The sequence below is a fragment of the Melopsittacus undulatus genome, chromosome 1 (genome assembly GCF_012275295.1).
Source record: "Melopsittacus undulatus isolate bMelUnd1 chromosome 1, bMelUnd1.mat.Z, whole genome shotgun sequence".
Taxonomy (NCBI): domain Eukaryota; kingdom Metazoa; phylum Chordata; class Aves; order Psittaciformes; family Psittaculidae; genus Melopsittacus; species Melopsittacus undulatus.
The window spans coordinates 97,033,418-97,050,348 of NC_047527.1; the positions used below are offsets into that span (position 1 = coordinate 97,033,418).

At 49.3% G+C, this 16,931-nt stretch overlaps 1 protein-coding gene across 2 annotated transcripts in view; it reads right to left on the reverse strand.

Annotated features, from left to right (window-relative positions):
* The window catches only part of AGAP3 (ArfGAP with GTPase domain, ankyrin repeat and PH domain 3), a 135,948-nt gene that overhangs the window by 37,616 nt on the left and 81,401 nt on the right, over positions 1 to 16,931 (reverse strand). For both annotated transcript variants that reach the window (XM_034066423.1, XM_034066419.1), the window contains exons 10-11: positions 14,135 to 14,239; positions 8,765 to 8,933 (exon numbers count right to left, since the gene is read on the reverse strand). In XM_034066423.1, the coding sequence (XP_033922314.1) occupies positions 8,765 to 8,933; positions 14,135 to 14,239 (274 nt within the window). The remainder of the gene's footprint in view (positions 1 to 8,764; positions 8,934 to 14,134; positions 14,240 to 16,931) is intronic.

Genomic DNA, 16,931 nt, shown 5'->3' on the forward strand with positions numbered 1-16,931 from the left:
CCACATGTTATACTGAAACAGCTGTGCTGGGTATTGCACCAACCCTGGTCCTGAGCAGATCCACTGCGGATGGGGCAGGTCTGGAAAGACTGCTCTGGCTTTCCTTCTGCTAACTAGTTCACAGGCACCAAAACAAAGAGAGCAATGCTACAGGACTCCTGCCTCAGGGTAGCAAATACTGAAAATGAAGAGACGTAGCCATAGATTTTGAGAGGGTCCTATGCTCCGTGCAGGGACAGACCAGCCACAGAACTATGAGCAAATCATGGGGGCAGCAAGCTTGTTTTGAAGACCACAATCTGACCAGCCTGCAAAGTGTGTGAGCACAACAAGTACACTGGGGTGTCCTTGGTGTTCCTAGGAACCTGCCATGGCAGGGTGAGATGTGCTGCTTCTGCGCCCATGGGCTATTTGTAGGGTAGGGAAGGCAAATTTGTTCCAGAAGCAAGAGCTGAGCTCTTCTTCTCCAGTACTCAAATACCCACCTTTCATAGGGGATTAATAACCCTGCTCTGACCTGAAAGAGTATGTTGTGCAGCTACAACCAAGAGAAAGGCACAAGATGATCCCACCAGCCTCCTCTCTGCCATGACCTGCGCCACCCTGCTCTCTGCTGCCTCTTCTTCCCTCAATGTCATTGTCCCCCATGGCGAGCAGCGGTATGCCAGGGAAACAGGTTTTCCCTTTTCTTTGTTAATTCTTCCCTCATTACATTTGAAATTCCACAATCAGTGTGCACTGTAATTGTCGAATTTGATGCTAATGATTAATGAATTAAACATGGATCCATCAATTAGTCCTCGGAGAATAATTCTGCATAAAGCAGCGGATAATGTAATTACAGTAACAAAGATAATGAGATGTTAACATCGACGGAGCCCGACGTGACATGATCACAGCAGGCTCAGCAACCCCGGCCTGGGGGAGCCAATCCCTCACTCTGCAGAGGCAGAGCATCGGGGGGCAGCGCACACGCACCAGGCCCAGTGGAGGGGGGGCCCCGCTGCCACTACGCTCCCCCAGCACCAGCGGCCAGGCAGGCAATGGCAATGGCAAGGTGCTCCCCTCCTCCTGCCTTGTGCAAACATGCTCCTGGGCTACCTGCTCTGGAAGCAAGGATGGGGCGTGCTGCTAAGCATCAGCATGAACCCAGCAAAAATCCTGCAGCTGCTTGGAACCCCAGCTCCATCTCCAGCCCTGGCTGTGCTCCCAGGCACTTTGCTGAGTGACTGAGACCAGCACAGGCTCCCCCATCACCCCATATGGCACAACAGCCAAGGGGTGAGGCAAGCAACCAATGCACACTGCATCAAGGGCTCCTGTGCAAGTGCCTGAGGAGCCTGCCTTGCTGGCTCCAGCCAGGAGAGCTGTGAATTAATGCAAGCACTCAAAACATGGGAACATGTTCCCCAGAGAATCTGTGTCAGCCCCATCCCTGGCAGTGTTCAAGGCCAGGTTGGATGGGGCTTGGAGCAAACTGGTCTAGTGGAAAGTGTCCCTGCCCATGGCAGGGGGGTAGAATTGGATGAGCTTTAAGGTCCCTTCCAACCCAAACCACTCCAGGATGTTATGACAATTCTAACTCTGCTAGCAGATAGCTGGACCCTTGTCACTTCACTGAAGTGACAGCACCAGCCAAGACCTTGTACCGCAATCAGTACCTCCACCACTTAAGAAAATGCCCTGCCTTGGCTACAGAGCAATCCTGCAACAGGAAGAGGAAGGCTCACACACTGCCTGCCCTGACACACACAACACCATACAGACTATTCCTCAGGGCAAAGGCAACCAAGAATCAGCCCTTTCCAGCTCTTCTCTCACATAAAAAGACTACCGTGCTTAAGCTCACATCCCTGAACCGAGACCAACCCAGCTCGTTCTGTTTGGCCTCATCTACACAAGGGACACTGATGCAATCTTCACTTTCCCACACCTCTTAGCAGTAAATCCCATGAGAGACACATGGTCGTTGGTGAGCTGGAAAGCCCCACATGAGCCACTGCAGAGACAGGCAGAGCTTCTTCCTAATCTCCTTCCCTGGTACCATGCTCTGACTCTCCCTTGCTTTGTTTGCTTTAGTCCCCATCTCCAAGCCACCCAGCCTGGCTGCCTGTGCAATACTGGGCAAAACATCTCACTTGGGACTGCTGCATTGGCTCAGCATTTCTGGCTGAGGTGGAGCATCTGCACTGCTTGTGCCTGCTCCATCAGCCAGCCTTCTGCTGCCAGTAACTCTGCCTCCATGTAGCTGCTAACAAGCTCAGCGATCTGCTGATTTTTCCTTATACTTCACCTTCTCAATTGAAGACAGGTTTTCCAGTGTTCAGCTGCTCAGCCTCCTCTCACACTGCTCAGCTGCAATGCAGTGTCAAGGAAGAGACATGTGCACTGTGTGTGCAGCCATGTTAAGCGGGCACGTAGGTACGTGCCCAGGCACCACAGACCACGTTTTCAAGCAGTATGCTTAATGCCTTTTTCCCCTGTGTTGACTGCTTTGAAGTAGGTCCCTGCAAACCTCTGCAAGGCCAGAACTCAGGGTTACAGCAGTGCTGAGACCAGTCTCTCTTGCTGATTGACACTGTCTTCACTTTTCTTATGCTACCATCTGTCCTCCCCCACTAAAATAAATCCTTTTCATCCAGTCTCCACTTTGAATAAGAGTTGCCCTCATTCTTTAAGCCAGAAACACACACTGAATGAGATGCAGATGGGATGAAAAAGCAGAAAGTGTGAGCTTGATGAATTACAGCAAAAATACATCTGGGGATCTCTGAAGAAGAGTGCAAGAGAAGTGATATTCCCATGGGAAGAGGATGTGCAAGGATCTGAAGGGGACACTTGAACCAGCCCTGCCACTTTTGCAGTGAATATGCACCACCAGAGTCCATGCTCACAGCGTCCTTAGGCTCTGGCAGCAAGATACACACATCACCAGCCGGTGAGGTGCTCGAGTCACCTCCTGAAGCTACGTGCCTAAAGCTGACCTGCGGCACTACTGGGCACCACCTGCTCCAGCTGCAGTTGACAGATGCTGCCCATGCTCAGCATCTGGCCCAGTCCTGCTCCACTCCAGAAACCCAGAATAACACAAATGTTTTCATCATCAGATCACAGCCAGTAGTGTCTCACCTGACCAGGGATTCAGACCAAGCAGTAATTGCTAAGAACTCCTCCTCAGCTTTCTCCAAAGGCCAGTACCCACCTGTGCTCTTCCTTTGAGACACTGGGAGTCTTCACAGTTCCCACTGCTTGTGGAGAACTTCTATTCATGGTTTCAAAAAAGCCCTTTAGCAAGTATCACTATCATTTTAGGACAGACCTGACCCAGTGACCCAGACACAGGGACGTTCTGACCAATCTGGGTGCTTTCGGTGGTCTCATTTCTACTTTGGTGCCTTTGCTACTCAAAGCACTTCTCAGACTTTTATATGAAGACTAACACTTTACAAATCATAAGAAGTGTTTATTTATATCCATGTACCACTTCTACATCTAGCATATTCTTAGCCTTCATGCACACCAGTCACAATATATTCCCATCTAAGCGATGAGATATTTTGTTCAGGTGTGTTCACGAAGGCAAGCTGTCCCCCCCTCCTCCTTGTGGCTTTCCAGGCACCAGAGTTACCTCCCCCTTCTTTCCTGCATGTCTTCCAGGACAAGATCATTCATCTTCCTGATGTAGGATACTTGGCCCAAAGAAGTCTTCTGCTCATGACTATAGAAGGTGGACCACATACAATCCCTCACCCCAGGCAAAGGAGAGGTGGCTTGACAGAAAATGAGCTCATTGCTGTCCCTGAGCACATCCATACCACTAAAGGGTTTCCTTTTACAGTGGAACACAAGAGCCAGCAGGGCCCTTGCTTAAAAACCTGTGTCAGTGTGGGGTACTGAGTGGGACAGCATCATGCACTGGGGTGAGCTCCTCTCCTGCCTTGTCGTGGCAGACCTGAGGCTGTGGTGTTTGCGTAAAGCAGCTCCAGTGCTGCTCTGCCATGGAAAGCTCAGCCCGAAGCAGTGGCCTGCCCACCCTGAGAGGTCTCTCTGTGTTCTGGGTTCAGCAGTAGCAGTCATTTTTCTCCTTCTTAGTAGCTGGTGCAGTGCTGTGGTTTTGACTTTCAGCCGGAGAACAGTGCTGATAACACCAATGGTTTTAGTTGTTGCTCAGTCATGTTTACTCTGACCAAGGACTTTGTGAGTCTCACGCTCTGCCAGAGAGGAAGGGAAGCTGGGAGGAAGCAGAGACAGGACACCTGACCCAAACTGACCAAAGAGGTATTCCATACCACAGCACGTCACTCCCACTATATAAACTGGGGCAGTTTCCCAGAAGGGCTAGATCGCTCCGAAGCAGAGACAGGACACCTGACCCAAACTGACCAAAGAGGTATTCCATACCACAGCACGTCACTCCCACTATATAAACTGGGGCAGTTTCCCAGAAGGGCTAGATCGCTCCCCGGGTCAGGATGTATATCAGTTGGCAGGTGGTGAGCGGTTGTACTCTCTTCCCTTGTTATTTCCCTTATCATTATTATTATTGGTGGTAGCAGCAGTGGTTTGTGTTATACCTTAGTTACGGGACTGCTCTTATCTCAACCCGTGGGAGTTACATTCTTTCCATTCTCCTCATCCCTCTGGGAGTAGGGGGGGAGGAAGTGGGGAGTGAGTGAGCAGCTGCGTGGCTCTGAGTTACCGGCTGGGCTTAAACCATGACACTCTGGAGACATGCACGCTACCACCACCAGGCCTCTTGGCCCTGAAACCCCCGGCACAACCAAGCTTTTGCCTATAATTGGTAACTCTCCCCAAAAGCTGCACCCAAGCTGTGTGCTGGCCTGCAATGCTCCTTAGGGTGCTGCCCAGGAGAGTCCTTGCTGTAAGCCAGAACCACGCCAGGAACACCCAACAGCTCAGTAGCCAGCATGGCTGAACCATAATGTCGGAAGATCAAATGATTCAATGGCAGTCTGCAGCAAGTCTCCAAAGAAAACCAAGGGGACAAGAAGGTGGCATGAAAGTGCCACAGAAATATTTGGGCAGAGAAGAGATGCTTCTAGAAGGCATATCCAAAATGCTCTTGGATGAGCTCCCCTTGGCTGGCACTTCACAGGAGTCCTCTTGGTCTCCCAGGATATAACTGGGGAGATGATAAGCCTGACATGCAAAAGCAAATCCTGCACGGAGACGTGGATGAAGAATGTGCCGTTGCATGGAGGTCCAGGCATGCAACTAACACAGCTGGCAAAGGGGACACAAACAAGACACCTGCACTTTAGGATTTCCTGATGTTGGAGGACTTGATTTAGGGCTCAGACATACATGTTGTACTAATGCTGGTTATTTGCATTTAGTTAGCTCTAAACCTGTTAACAGAACCTTTGCTTGAGCTTAGCAACTCTTGTGTCTCTGGATAGTCTCTTTACCAGTAAAACTGCATACAAGAATCAAAGCAAGGAGGACATTACAGCTGGAAAGTGAAGGAAAAAAATATAACAGAAAAGCATAGACCGTTCTGCCAGGAGCTCTTGACAGCCCAGGAAGAGATTTAGATGCTCAAGAGCTTTCAGTAACCAACTTCCAAAACTTTGATTAAATCCCAGTATATTTTCCAAGGGATAAAGGAAAAAAAAAAGTTTCTAATTCAGGACAAACTCCTGCTTCCAGGAGCACCATCTCTGCACCAAATCTCTGAAGATATACACCTCTTGGAGACAAATTTTTAATACTGGTAAGACAAATGCAGAATCCCAGTGCAGCTGAGGCTGGAAGGGAGCTCTGGAGGTTGTCTTGTACAGCCCCCCTGCTCAAGCAGAGCCACCCGGAGCCAGCTGCCCTGGATTCAGTCTGGTTATTTTTTGATTACCTCTGAGAGGGGAAACTGCAAAACCTCCCTGGGCACGTACAACATCACATTTGCACGTATGTTGCACAAAGTGTGAGCCTTAGGTGGACAAAAGGCAGCTGCAAAGGCTGACAGCATTCTGTTCCTCTCACAACAGGGTTTACAATGGGAACACATGCAATCTAAAATAAAACCAACCCTGACTAAATAAAGTTGCTTTCTTCAATGGTTTAAATACCATCATCCATTGAGCTCAGAATCCCACAGGTTTCACAAGTACAAGCTCTTTCCCCATTCTTGCTTTATTTAGCTTCAAGTTGTACTGTCTATGCCTACTTTGGAAGTTATTTTGAGTCACCACCAAAGTGGCACATATACATATGTTATCCACACAGGGCAGTGTGAGGTACTTTATCCTTTATTTCTCTTCCTCCCCTTTATCTACTACTTTTCTTGCCCCTGGGTAAGGACTGTGCATGTACTGGACTTTAATTAGCACACTCACTTACCTTGGCAGAGCTCAGGTCACAAAGAAACCATGAACCACTTGCTTTGAACTCTAAACACAGGTCATTTGGTTTTACCTAGATACTCCTGGTGTAAGACAGCAAATCATTCAGGTCTCCAAAGCTCATGTCCTCCAAAGATTAAAATGTGCACTGGCAGAGAACTGCAATTTTTGAGGTGCCCTCTCACTAGCTGCCCAAAGTATGGATTAAATGAGAGATGCCCAATAGACTCCTGTTACAGTCCTATCCCTAGCCCCAAAGGTGGCAAAATTGTGAAGTCCCTCATAGTTTGAAGCAGGGCAGATTTTTCACCAACCCCAAACCCAGTACCCTGCATTACACAGGGATATGAGCAAGTCACCTCAGAAGATCTTTATCATGTCAGAGCGCTTACCGTGGTGACTGCATCGTCAGCTACAATCAGTCTTGGAGACATCACAGTGAGTTGAAAAATTCCTCAGAAAACATCTTACCATTTGTGTAGCAGGAGTGAAAACCTTTCTGACCAATGCAGGCAACCACCCAAAGCCAAGACATAAAATCTGATTAGGGCTGCTGTCTTAATGCTGAGCCCCTTGCTGATGCATGTGCTCAGGGTAGTACTGTTCTGCTCAGGGGCCCAGAATGAAGATAGTGACCAGGGAATCTCAAACTCACATATCTCTGCATGAGAAAAGACTACTGTATCCATCCAGGTTGATCCCTGCACATATGCATGCAGCAACAGACATATGAACTGGATGAAAGCATATCTTGTAGAAAGATAACTAATCTCGCTTTAAGGGCTTCAAGCAGTGCTAAGTCCACTAGCTCTCCAGATAAACTATTTCAACATTTAATTACCCTCCCTGCTAGGAAACTACATCTCATCTCCAGTTTAAACTGCTCTAACTTCGGCCTCCACACACTGAATTTCCTCAGGCTTTGCCAACCAGACTGAAAGGCCTCACAGAGTACTCACTTCTAGATGCTGGCTTTCCTAGCAGCAGTGATCAGTAATCAAGTCACATCTCAATCTGCTCTCATGAGCCCAACAGAACTAGATGACTGTTGAAAGCGGGATACAGGGTTATGTGAGCATTTGGTTTGACATCAGCATAAGCTTTTCTGTGGTTTGTCTCTGAATTCATCCTACAGTTCCGATAACCTGAGTAGGAGCTCAGACAAAGCACCCTAGAAATGCAAGCCTGAGAAGTGCCTCTGTGCTGAGGCAGGAATTGTTACCATGCTTGGGCATGCTGAAGGTGTACAGTGTGGTGAAGACACGAGTGTACAGTGGAGAGCCATGGCAGAAACCAGGCAGAGCTGCACATCCTTGGTCCACAAAGACTACTTGACTAGCAGTTATCTGTCTGTAGACTAATTCTGAGCCTAAGAAACAGAAGTTTGTCTTCAGAAGGACTCATTATGTCAGCATGCTGCATTCGCTGTGTTGTAGGTGATGATGAAGACCCCAGCCAGCTCCTGGCATTCACTCCAGCTGCACCCATCTCATGAGTCCTCAGCTCCAGAAAGCTGTGATGCACAGTGCTGACAACACCCAGCCCACAGGACACAACCATGCTGCAGGGCAGCACAAAATAGAAACCAGGATCTGGTTCACTCTCAATGGCACCACTGTTAGCAGCATTAGCAGCACTCCTTTGTTATCTCAAAGAGTGAGAGGTACCCATATCCTGCTATACTAGATTGCTGCCAGCAGTTGGCTGGAAAGAACACGTGTGGAAACTGCTCATCTTGCCAAGGATACCAACCCAGAGGACAAAATAAAGGCATGTCTATGCCCTGGGAAACTTGGGCAGGAAAGCTCCAAGTTCAACAGCTCTCCATGGTGTGATAACTCCTGTAGCAGAAGAAGCAGTAAGCAGTGTGGCATGAACTCCATGAGAAACCAGAGAGTTTCCCAACCTCACCGCCTCTCGACACTCTGCGCCAGCTGCACCTCTTCAGCATGTACACAGGAGAATAATAATTACTAAACAAGTCCCTCACTGTTACTATTTCTCTAGGGGAAAGTGAGGACAAAAAGAGGGGAGGGACACACACAAGAAAAGGAAAGAAGCAGAAGAGAACTTGCCAGAGATCAAGACATCCGTGGTTGAGATTTCCTTTTTTTGGGAAGCAACAGGTTCCCCATACACTCATAAAACTCATCAGACTCAACTGTTTCCTCTCAGGAAATTCATACCACTAGTTAAAGCCCTTCCACCCTTTCTTCTGTCCTGGACACTAACTAGCACAAAATCCCATTAGGAGCTTACCTGAGACCTGTACAGAAGTGCCAACACCCACCGAAGGCACCCCCAAAGAGATGAAAGCAAGAAACTTCAAAACAACTTCTGTTTGCAGCCCAGCAAGGCAAGGCACTGCTGATGCACCACAGGGAAGGATGGTCACCAACTCTTACCTGTGCCTCCTGTGAGCTGAGTGCTGCTCCTCTCCTTTGCAAGCCCATTGGCTTTGGGGCTGGCACTGGGTGCTGCTGCCGTTGTTGCCCTGGGTAGCCGCTTGCCTGGTACCTTCACTGTAGTTCTCAGCAGATCAATTTCCTTCCCGTGGACATTCTGCATGTAATCCTACAGCAGAGAGGCACAATGGTTTGAGATCAGATCTGCCCTGTCTCACGGCTCTCGGCTCCTCTCTCATCGACATAATTAAAACTAAACCCCAGATCCATTCATCCACATGGTAACTGGTTACCAGACAAATGGCCAGCCAGCAATTCAGGAGCTCATTGCATGCTGGTTTCTCTTGCACTATACTGAAGTCTCATGTCAGGTGGGCTAGAGGTGGAAGACCCTACAACTTCCCCAGTGTCCACAGCCAGCTGTTTTCTGACAACATGGATACAAAGCCTTGACTCCAACCTGCCTTCTTCCCATGACTAGCTGGTGCCTTACAACTGGCTCCAGAGAAGTGCCAGGTCTCATTTTCAGTGCCCAGAACTAGTCAGCTTTGATATGAGTAATGGCGGGATGTTGCCATAGGCAGTCAGATGTCATGACAAGCCCATTTGTGAAAGCCTGGCTAGGAATCAGAGATTAGATGGAGCAAAAGAGCACGGAGGTGGCAGGCAGTTCTTCTTCCCTGTCATCTATTGTCTTTTTAATCATAGCACTCAGCTGTAACAGCTAATAATAAAATATAGGACAGTGTAAGTAATGGGGTACCTGGAAATTCCCTCTCGGGTCAAAGCAAGGGTAATTCAAGCCCAAAACAATACAACTCAGGATAACTCCCTTGTACATTTACCTGCATAGCTTTACATTGTTCAAAACTTGGTGCTTCCCCTTTCTTCTGGGAGACTATTACTCAGCCAAAAACTCCACATGCAGACTGTTAATATCATTCTGCCCCATCTCCTAATAGCATCTCCTCTTTTGATCAAAGTAAGCCTGCAGACTTCTAGCCTCTCCTGAAAGCTGTGTCCTTTCCCGTATCTTCACCCCATCCCTGCTCTTCAGGGCACTGCAGCTCTCCCCTAACCATCTCTGATGTGGCTGGCTCTTCCTTGGGCCAGAAGGGAAAGACCCAAGCGATGTGATTTCCAGAGAGACGCACAGAGGGGAACTTTCCTGCCCTGCTCTTGGGCAGACCTCAAGGGAGCAGAGACTGAAAGCTGTGCTAAGATTCTGGGAGGAATCGTGACATAGGCGCACCTTCTCCTGGCTCTCTGCGCTATGGATTTTCACTGCCACTGGGAGCTGAGTGGCAGCAACAGTCCAGGGTGAGACTGCAGCTGCTGCAGGGAGACTTGGGTCTGCTCCAGTTCACAAGGAGGTCACCAGAAAGATTAACTCAGAGCTGGTCCCCATCTGCTTCCAGATCCAAAGAGATAAGCACATGAATAAGACCAGTTTGAGAGCAACCATTCTCCCAGTCCCTGGCTCCAAGAAGCAGGTGAATGGGGGTGTAGTAGAGGCAATGTTCTGTGGTCTCAGATGACTACTACCTGCAGGGTTTACAAACTCCCAGCAGCACCTCAACCCCTGGGTTTGAGCTCTTCTCTTTCCACCAAACCCAGTGCAGGCATCCAGTCCTCACAGCACACCCAAGAGACAGGGCAGTGTGGCAGCACACTCTTCTGCGCCTCCAGCTTCTGCATGACTTGACCTCGAATGACACACACATCCCCCACCCTTTGGTGCCCCAGGGAATTCCTACATAACCAGCCCAACCAAACATTGCTGCAAGCTGTCCCTGGTTGGGTGGGAGCCTGGTGGCACCCCTGGGCAGGGAATCTCAGAGGGGCTGAAGGATTTTCCCTAACTCAGCACAATTGCTGCGGTAGCCGCCTGCCTGCCGGAGAGAGCGGTCACCAGCGCACTGCTTTTATTACATGCTATAAAACAGCAATTTCTTCCCAAGCCTCCTCGCTAATTACCCAGCCAGTTCTCTCATTTCATTTTATTACTGGAATTAACAACGAGTTCAAAGCGTGGAAAGCTATTAAGATGTGTGATTAAGCCACATTCAATTAGTTTCTACAAACAATTTAATTGATGTTGCAGATAGAATTAACAGAAGGTGATTGTGTGAATGGCTCCACTGGCTGCAAAATGGGAGATGCTTTCTCTCTAGCTCTGTGCAGCACAGCACAGCCTGGCCAGTGAAGCTGGGCTGAACCACATAACACCTTCCTCACGAGCAGAAGCACTTACTCTCCAAGGCTTTGGGAAAGTGATAGGAAATCACACTAGTCTCTTCAAAAAACTTGTTCTTTTCCTTTCACTAAAGACACCCACAGAAAGATATGAAAAATACAGATGCAACAAGGAAAGCTGTGCTGAATCCAGGGATGAGGCCCCCGAGCACTCCTGCTCTAACTCCAGGCATCCTGCTCACAGTCTCTGGAACTGCTGGCTGTTCCAGAGAGAAGGCAGAGGTGGCACCTCAGCACAGGAACACACAGCTCTGTAGGACCCAAGTGCAGGTCCAGGCTAGCAGTCAAGGCAGATACGCACTTCCACCACGGAGTCACAGAACACCTGGTTTCAGGGCTGGACCCAGCTCATTCAAGGCCAGGCTGGATGGGGCTTTGAGTAACCTGATCTAGTGGAAGGTGTCCCCACTCATGGCAGGGGGTTGGAACTGATGAGCTTTAAGGTCCCTTCCAACCCAAACCATTCTGTGATTCACTGGAGCACTCTATGCCTGCCAGCCTGTGACTGCAAATCCACAGTTTAAAACTGACTCCCAGTGAGGAAACTTCGAAGTGGGGCTGGAAGAGCTAAGATACAGATTCAGAAACAGGTCAAGTGATAAACACCCAAAAGCAGATAACAGCCCTGCCAGAAAGCTGGTAAAACCAGAACTATGAGCCAGCTAGAGCTACACAGTAATCTTCATCCAATGAGGCACAGACACATCTGGGGCAGATATGTCTACTGGAGGAAAAGGAAGAAAGGCAAGGCTATTGATCCCTGCAGTACCTACACCTATCTCAAGAGCGACAAAACAGATATGCAAAAGGAGAGAAGCCTAGGCAGGAACTGCCCTGAATCATGCTAAGGAAAAGCCACTGTGAACATCAGAACAGCAAAAAGTACTTGAGGGCTTGAACATCCTGTCAGGGGCTGGGAAAGCCACTCTTCCTGCAGTGCTCAGCAATGCTCCCAGAGAAACCTCTGCTGCACCAAAATTCTGCCATCCTCCAAACACGTGGCAGTACAGGCTCACCCTGAGCGAGGGAGGGGAGAAGTTGGGACTTCACATCTCAAGGAAGGAATTTCAGGATGCTGAGAGTCTCCTTGATTGAAGAGACATGCCTGCTGCCCTGAGAGCTGCTGCCATGAATGGAAGTGACAAAGCATGCGCCCTTCCACAGGAGCACAGGTTTCAGTAGTTCAACCCTCATGTGCGCTGCTTGCATCATCCTGTGGACAGAGGAACTTGCTTTATGGCATAGGAGACAAACCTGGGGACAAGCGCACTGCAGCATCTCCAGATTCACCCTAGAAGGTGAGGAGGTGAGGCTGTATCCAGAGAGAAGGCAAGGCAAGACAAAGTGGGTTTGCTAATCAGAACAGCGCACTGCTCACCAGAACCTTTGTCAGCATTGCTGTAAAGAATCTAATGTGATGGTAGGTTCTCAGGGAGGCAATGCCATGGAGGGAGCATGCAGACCCCCTCATCCTTGCAGAAGTCAGAGCTGGGCAGCTCTGCATTCTGCAGCCCACATATAACCAGTCCTTGCTGTAGGTCAAGATAAGACAAGACAACACCTATCTTGGGCACAAGGTTCAAAGCATGCAGTGAAACATGAGGGAGAAGAGGCCCATCTTGTACCTTTCTTAGCAATGGGCTGTGGATCACAGGCAGAAGCAAACCAGATTTTTGCTTGGGGCAATGCAGTAATGGAATGAAACGCTGAAGAAGTGCAGTAAAGAAAGAAAGGGTGATCAATCTGGATCACCCCCTGAGGAAGAAACAGTGTAAAAATGAGAGAAACTTAGTGTGTAGCAGCATCATCTGAAAGTGGTTAAACACCATCCCAGGAATTGCCCTGCCTCTACAGTTGATTGTAATAATGGCCTATGATGTCTCTGATGGAAATGGGATAAACTCACACACGCATGTGAGCACACACACAGAGCAGGCAGCAGCAGCAGCCATTCCCTCCCAGTCTGGTTCTCTAAAGAGCAAAATATGGGGTTACAAAGTTAAGGAACTGCAGAACCAAAGTATGGTACAAGGATCAAAGACTAAAAGAAAGAAGAAAGTGATCTTAAAGCTTCCACAAATAAAGGCAAGGAATGATTTGCTTTAAAAGTGTAAGGATAGGAGGATTAAAAGGCATGGCAGCTCAGGAGCCAGTCAACTGAGCATTGTAAGCCCATGAGTTAGAGATGCGGGATTAGAATGGAGGAGAAAGACTCTGAGGCTCAGGGCACTCCGAAGACCCATGTGTCTGAGGAGATCAAGGACAAGTCAAGGGCCCAGGATCTTTAGGAAGCACAGAAGCAGCAACACCTTGCTCTTCTCCCTTTAGCCCTGGTGGGCCCTCCAGCAGCCCTAACCTGCCCTGCACCCAGGGCCCTAGGCTGCACTCCCCAGCCACTGCTCGCCTGTCCTGCTGCAGTATGTCCCCTGCAGAGGGTGCTGCGGCCCCGGTGTCACAGGTGTGCCCGTCCGCAGCTCACTGTCTCAGCAGCAAACTGTGCTCAAGAGGGAATGGGGAAGAAGTCATTAGCCCCACAGTGGGGAGGCGACAGAGATGGATGGGGAGGCAGCTGTGCGCCTGAGCCAAGCAGTGAAGAGGATCAGAGATGCATCGAGTGACAGCTCAGCTCGGCAGGCTCTGCACAGGCACCTCATCTCCATTACCCAATACCTAGCAGCCAGGAAAATTATTCCACACCCAAATGGCACCATCAGCCACGGCTGCAAGGAGTTCTCTGCCTGCTCCTTACCCCAGATGCACAGATGCAGCAACCCCTGCTTTAATGGACGGAGCAAGGGCAACAGAGAAAAGATGCACTTACTTAGCATAATTCTGTGCAAACCATGTTCCTATCAGCTTTATCCACCCAACTTGGCACTGCAGACACAGCCTTCATGAGAGGGGAGAGGTTTCTCCAGGCCATTGTAAAAAACAGCTCAGGCTGCCCTATCGAGGGCTCATGCTGGATCCCCTCACAGGACCTCCTGCCAAACCCTGCCCAAGCAACTCTCTGCTACAGTGGCATCTGCAGAAGGACCTGCAGAAGCCATAGCATGAAGGAGGAAACTGCACTGTCCCACTCCACCCCTCATGCTAACCCAGATCAGTGCTTACATGCAGGCTGGGGTGGTAGGTGAGGACTCCGTTGTCACACAGCGTCACATACTTCTTCTTCCACTCCTTGTTGAGAGACTTGCCACTGCGTTTGAGGAGAATGCCCTGAAAGACAAGTGTCAAGAGTCTCAGACCTTGCCTGGACCAGGCACCTCCTGCTCAGCTCCAGCACTGCCCCTTGTAGGAGACCAGTCCTTGAAAAGACATCTTCTAGGTGGGTCTTCCCAACAGCTTTTTCCCTGGGACTAGTAGGAAAAGGGCTGCATCCCTTTCCCCATCAATCCGTGCATATCTCCATGGACAGCATCTCCCTTTCCCAGAGACAAGGGTCTCCACATGCCAGTACTGATGCCCAGATCCTCTGAGGGACCCATAATGCATTCTGCTGTTGCAAATTACTCCCCCCTGGGCAAATCTTCTTGTGCTGAAGGACAGTGACAACACAAGACAGAAGCCAACTTCACAACCAACCAACACTGCACTGTTACCACAGTGCTCCCAGACCTACTTCCATCACTGAAAACACAGCAAGAGGGATGATCAGGGCAAGGGCAATTTGGGACAGGCAGGGGCCAACCAGTGAAACAACACTCAAGATACAGATCCCACTGGGGATGTGTATTCTCCTGCCTGCTTGCAATTACTTCTTTGAGATGTCAACAGATGGAGCTAGGGACACATGTCTGGGCAGTTGAGGCATCACTTCACCCCCCTTCCCTACCAGGATTTACATAAGACCCATCCTATTTCCCTTCAGGGAAAGCACATTGCTAAGGGTCTGAAAATGTGCTCCCATGCTCTGAAGCTCCTCCTTCCCACCAGCCCAACCCAGAACTAACCCAGAACTCCCACTGATCTGAATCAATGCTCAGAGCCTGGCCACCTCTAACCCCCTCCCTACCCAGTTCTGCCTTCCCAGGAAAACTGCTTCTAGTAGCAATTTATCATGCACCAGGTAGGACTAGAAGTGGAAAGGGAGAAGGCAGACGGGATGAGAAGCCAGGCGCAAGGGCTCTGGAGGAGGGACTGGAGAGGGAGCATCAAGTATTCTGCTGGCACAGAAGAAAGGGCAACACAGGGGACAAAAGTACAAATGAATACCAGAGTCTGGGAAAAAGCTGGATCTATCAACTGTGGGGCTTGGGCCCTCCGAAAGCCCTGTCTGGACAGACATCCAGACTGGCTGTTCCTAATGTGGCAAAAATCTGGGCCCCAGGCCAGCACCTCCTCAAAAACCTAGACAGAAAGTCTGTCTTGCCAGCCTTGGCATATTTGGGGGCCCCGTCCCAGTGCCTAGAGACTGAGGCTGCTGTGCCTGCATGATGGAGAAACACAACAAAAAGTTGTAGGGTTTGGCACATGCTGGGGTAACAACGCTGCCAGACATGACCATGAAATCGGCAATAAATGATGCAGAAAAGGCAGAAGTGCTCCATGACCGCTTATGTTCAGTACTTGGGAAGCAAACAGTGTGAAAAGGAAACGCCTCCTACCCGTGCAAGGGAGAGAAAATTAGAACAGAGCAGCAAAAGCTAAGCTGTGTAGGTGGCAGGATCTGGTCCCTTGCCTTCAACAGCTCAGAGAGTTAGCTGAAGAGCTCACTCAGCAGTGGTTAAAAGGTGCTGATTTTAACATGCCTCGGAACATGGCGGCAGTCGGAAAGCTCAGGCTCTGACAAGATCTGCAAGGGGAAAAGCAATGACCCTTGTAATTACGGCCACTCAGCTGAACACTTAGAATCATAGAATCATAGAATAGTTAGAGTTGGAAAGGACCTTAAGATCATCTAGTTCCAACCCCCCTGCCATGGGCAGGGACACCTCACACTAAAACATATCACCCAAGGCTTCGTCCAACCTGGAAAAACTCTGGAAAACCACCACAAGAAGTGATCAGCAAGGAACGAGGGTACAGCAGTGGAACTAACACCAACCAATGCAGAAAGAGGTCATCAGAGGAGTTTGATCCTACTTTTGGTAAGATCGCAACCTCACAACAATGGTCACTGTGCTGACACAGCATTTTTGGGTTTCCCTCAGGATTTTAACTAAGCAATACACGCCATTAAAAAATAATTGTACAAAATCGTTAAGGTCATTAATGTACAGAGCAAAAATTGGCTAAGCAAAATGTCTCAAAACTTAATCATAAATGAGAACAAGTGTAATCATAAATGGCAAATCCACATCCAACAGAAGTGCTTGTATAGAGGTCCAGCCAATCTGCACTTGATTCACAGGATTTAACCAATGCCTTCCCCAGATGAGATCAGAGAAAGCACAAAACCAGAAAACATGAAGGAAACACAGAAACTTCACAGCTAAGTGAATGATCAGTGACTGGTCCTTAACACAATCTGCCTTGTACCAACTGGCTCCTGAGGACAGCATGGATTTCAGTTCAGCTCAGGCAAGGTCCTGTTTCAGGGACAGACCACCCATCAGGGGGGCTCTCAGGGCTGGGAAGCACCATCACTGAGAGATTCCTGAGCTCCCAGGGTTCAGTGAAGAAGGCAACTCAATGTGGCAGCAGGCTACCAGGTAGGACAAGGCAGACGGTATTACCTCCAGGTAATCATAGAAAGCAAGGCTGGAAGTGTTCGGAGGCCAGCTCACCACATAGAATCACAGAATAGTTAGGGTTGGAAAGGACCTTAAGATCATCAAGTTCCGACCCCCCTGCCATGGGCAGGGACACCTCACACTAAACCATATGACCCAAGGCTTCATCCAACCTGGCCTTGAACACTGCCAGGGATGGAACATTCACTACCTCCCTGGGCAACCCATTCCAGTAC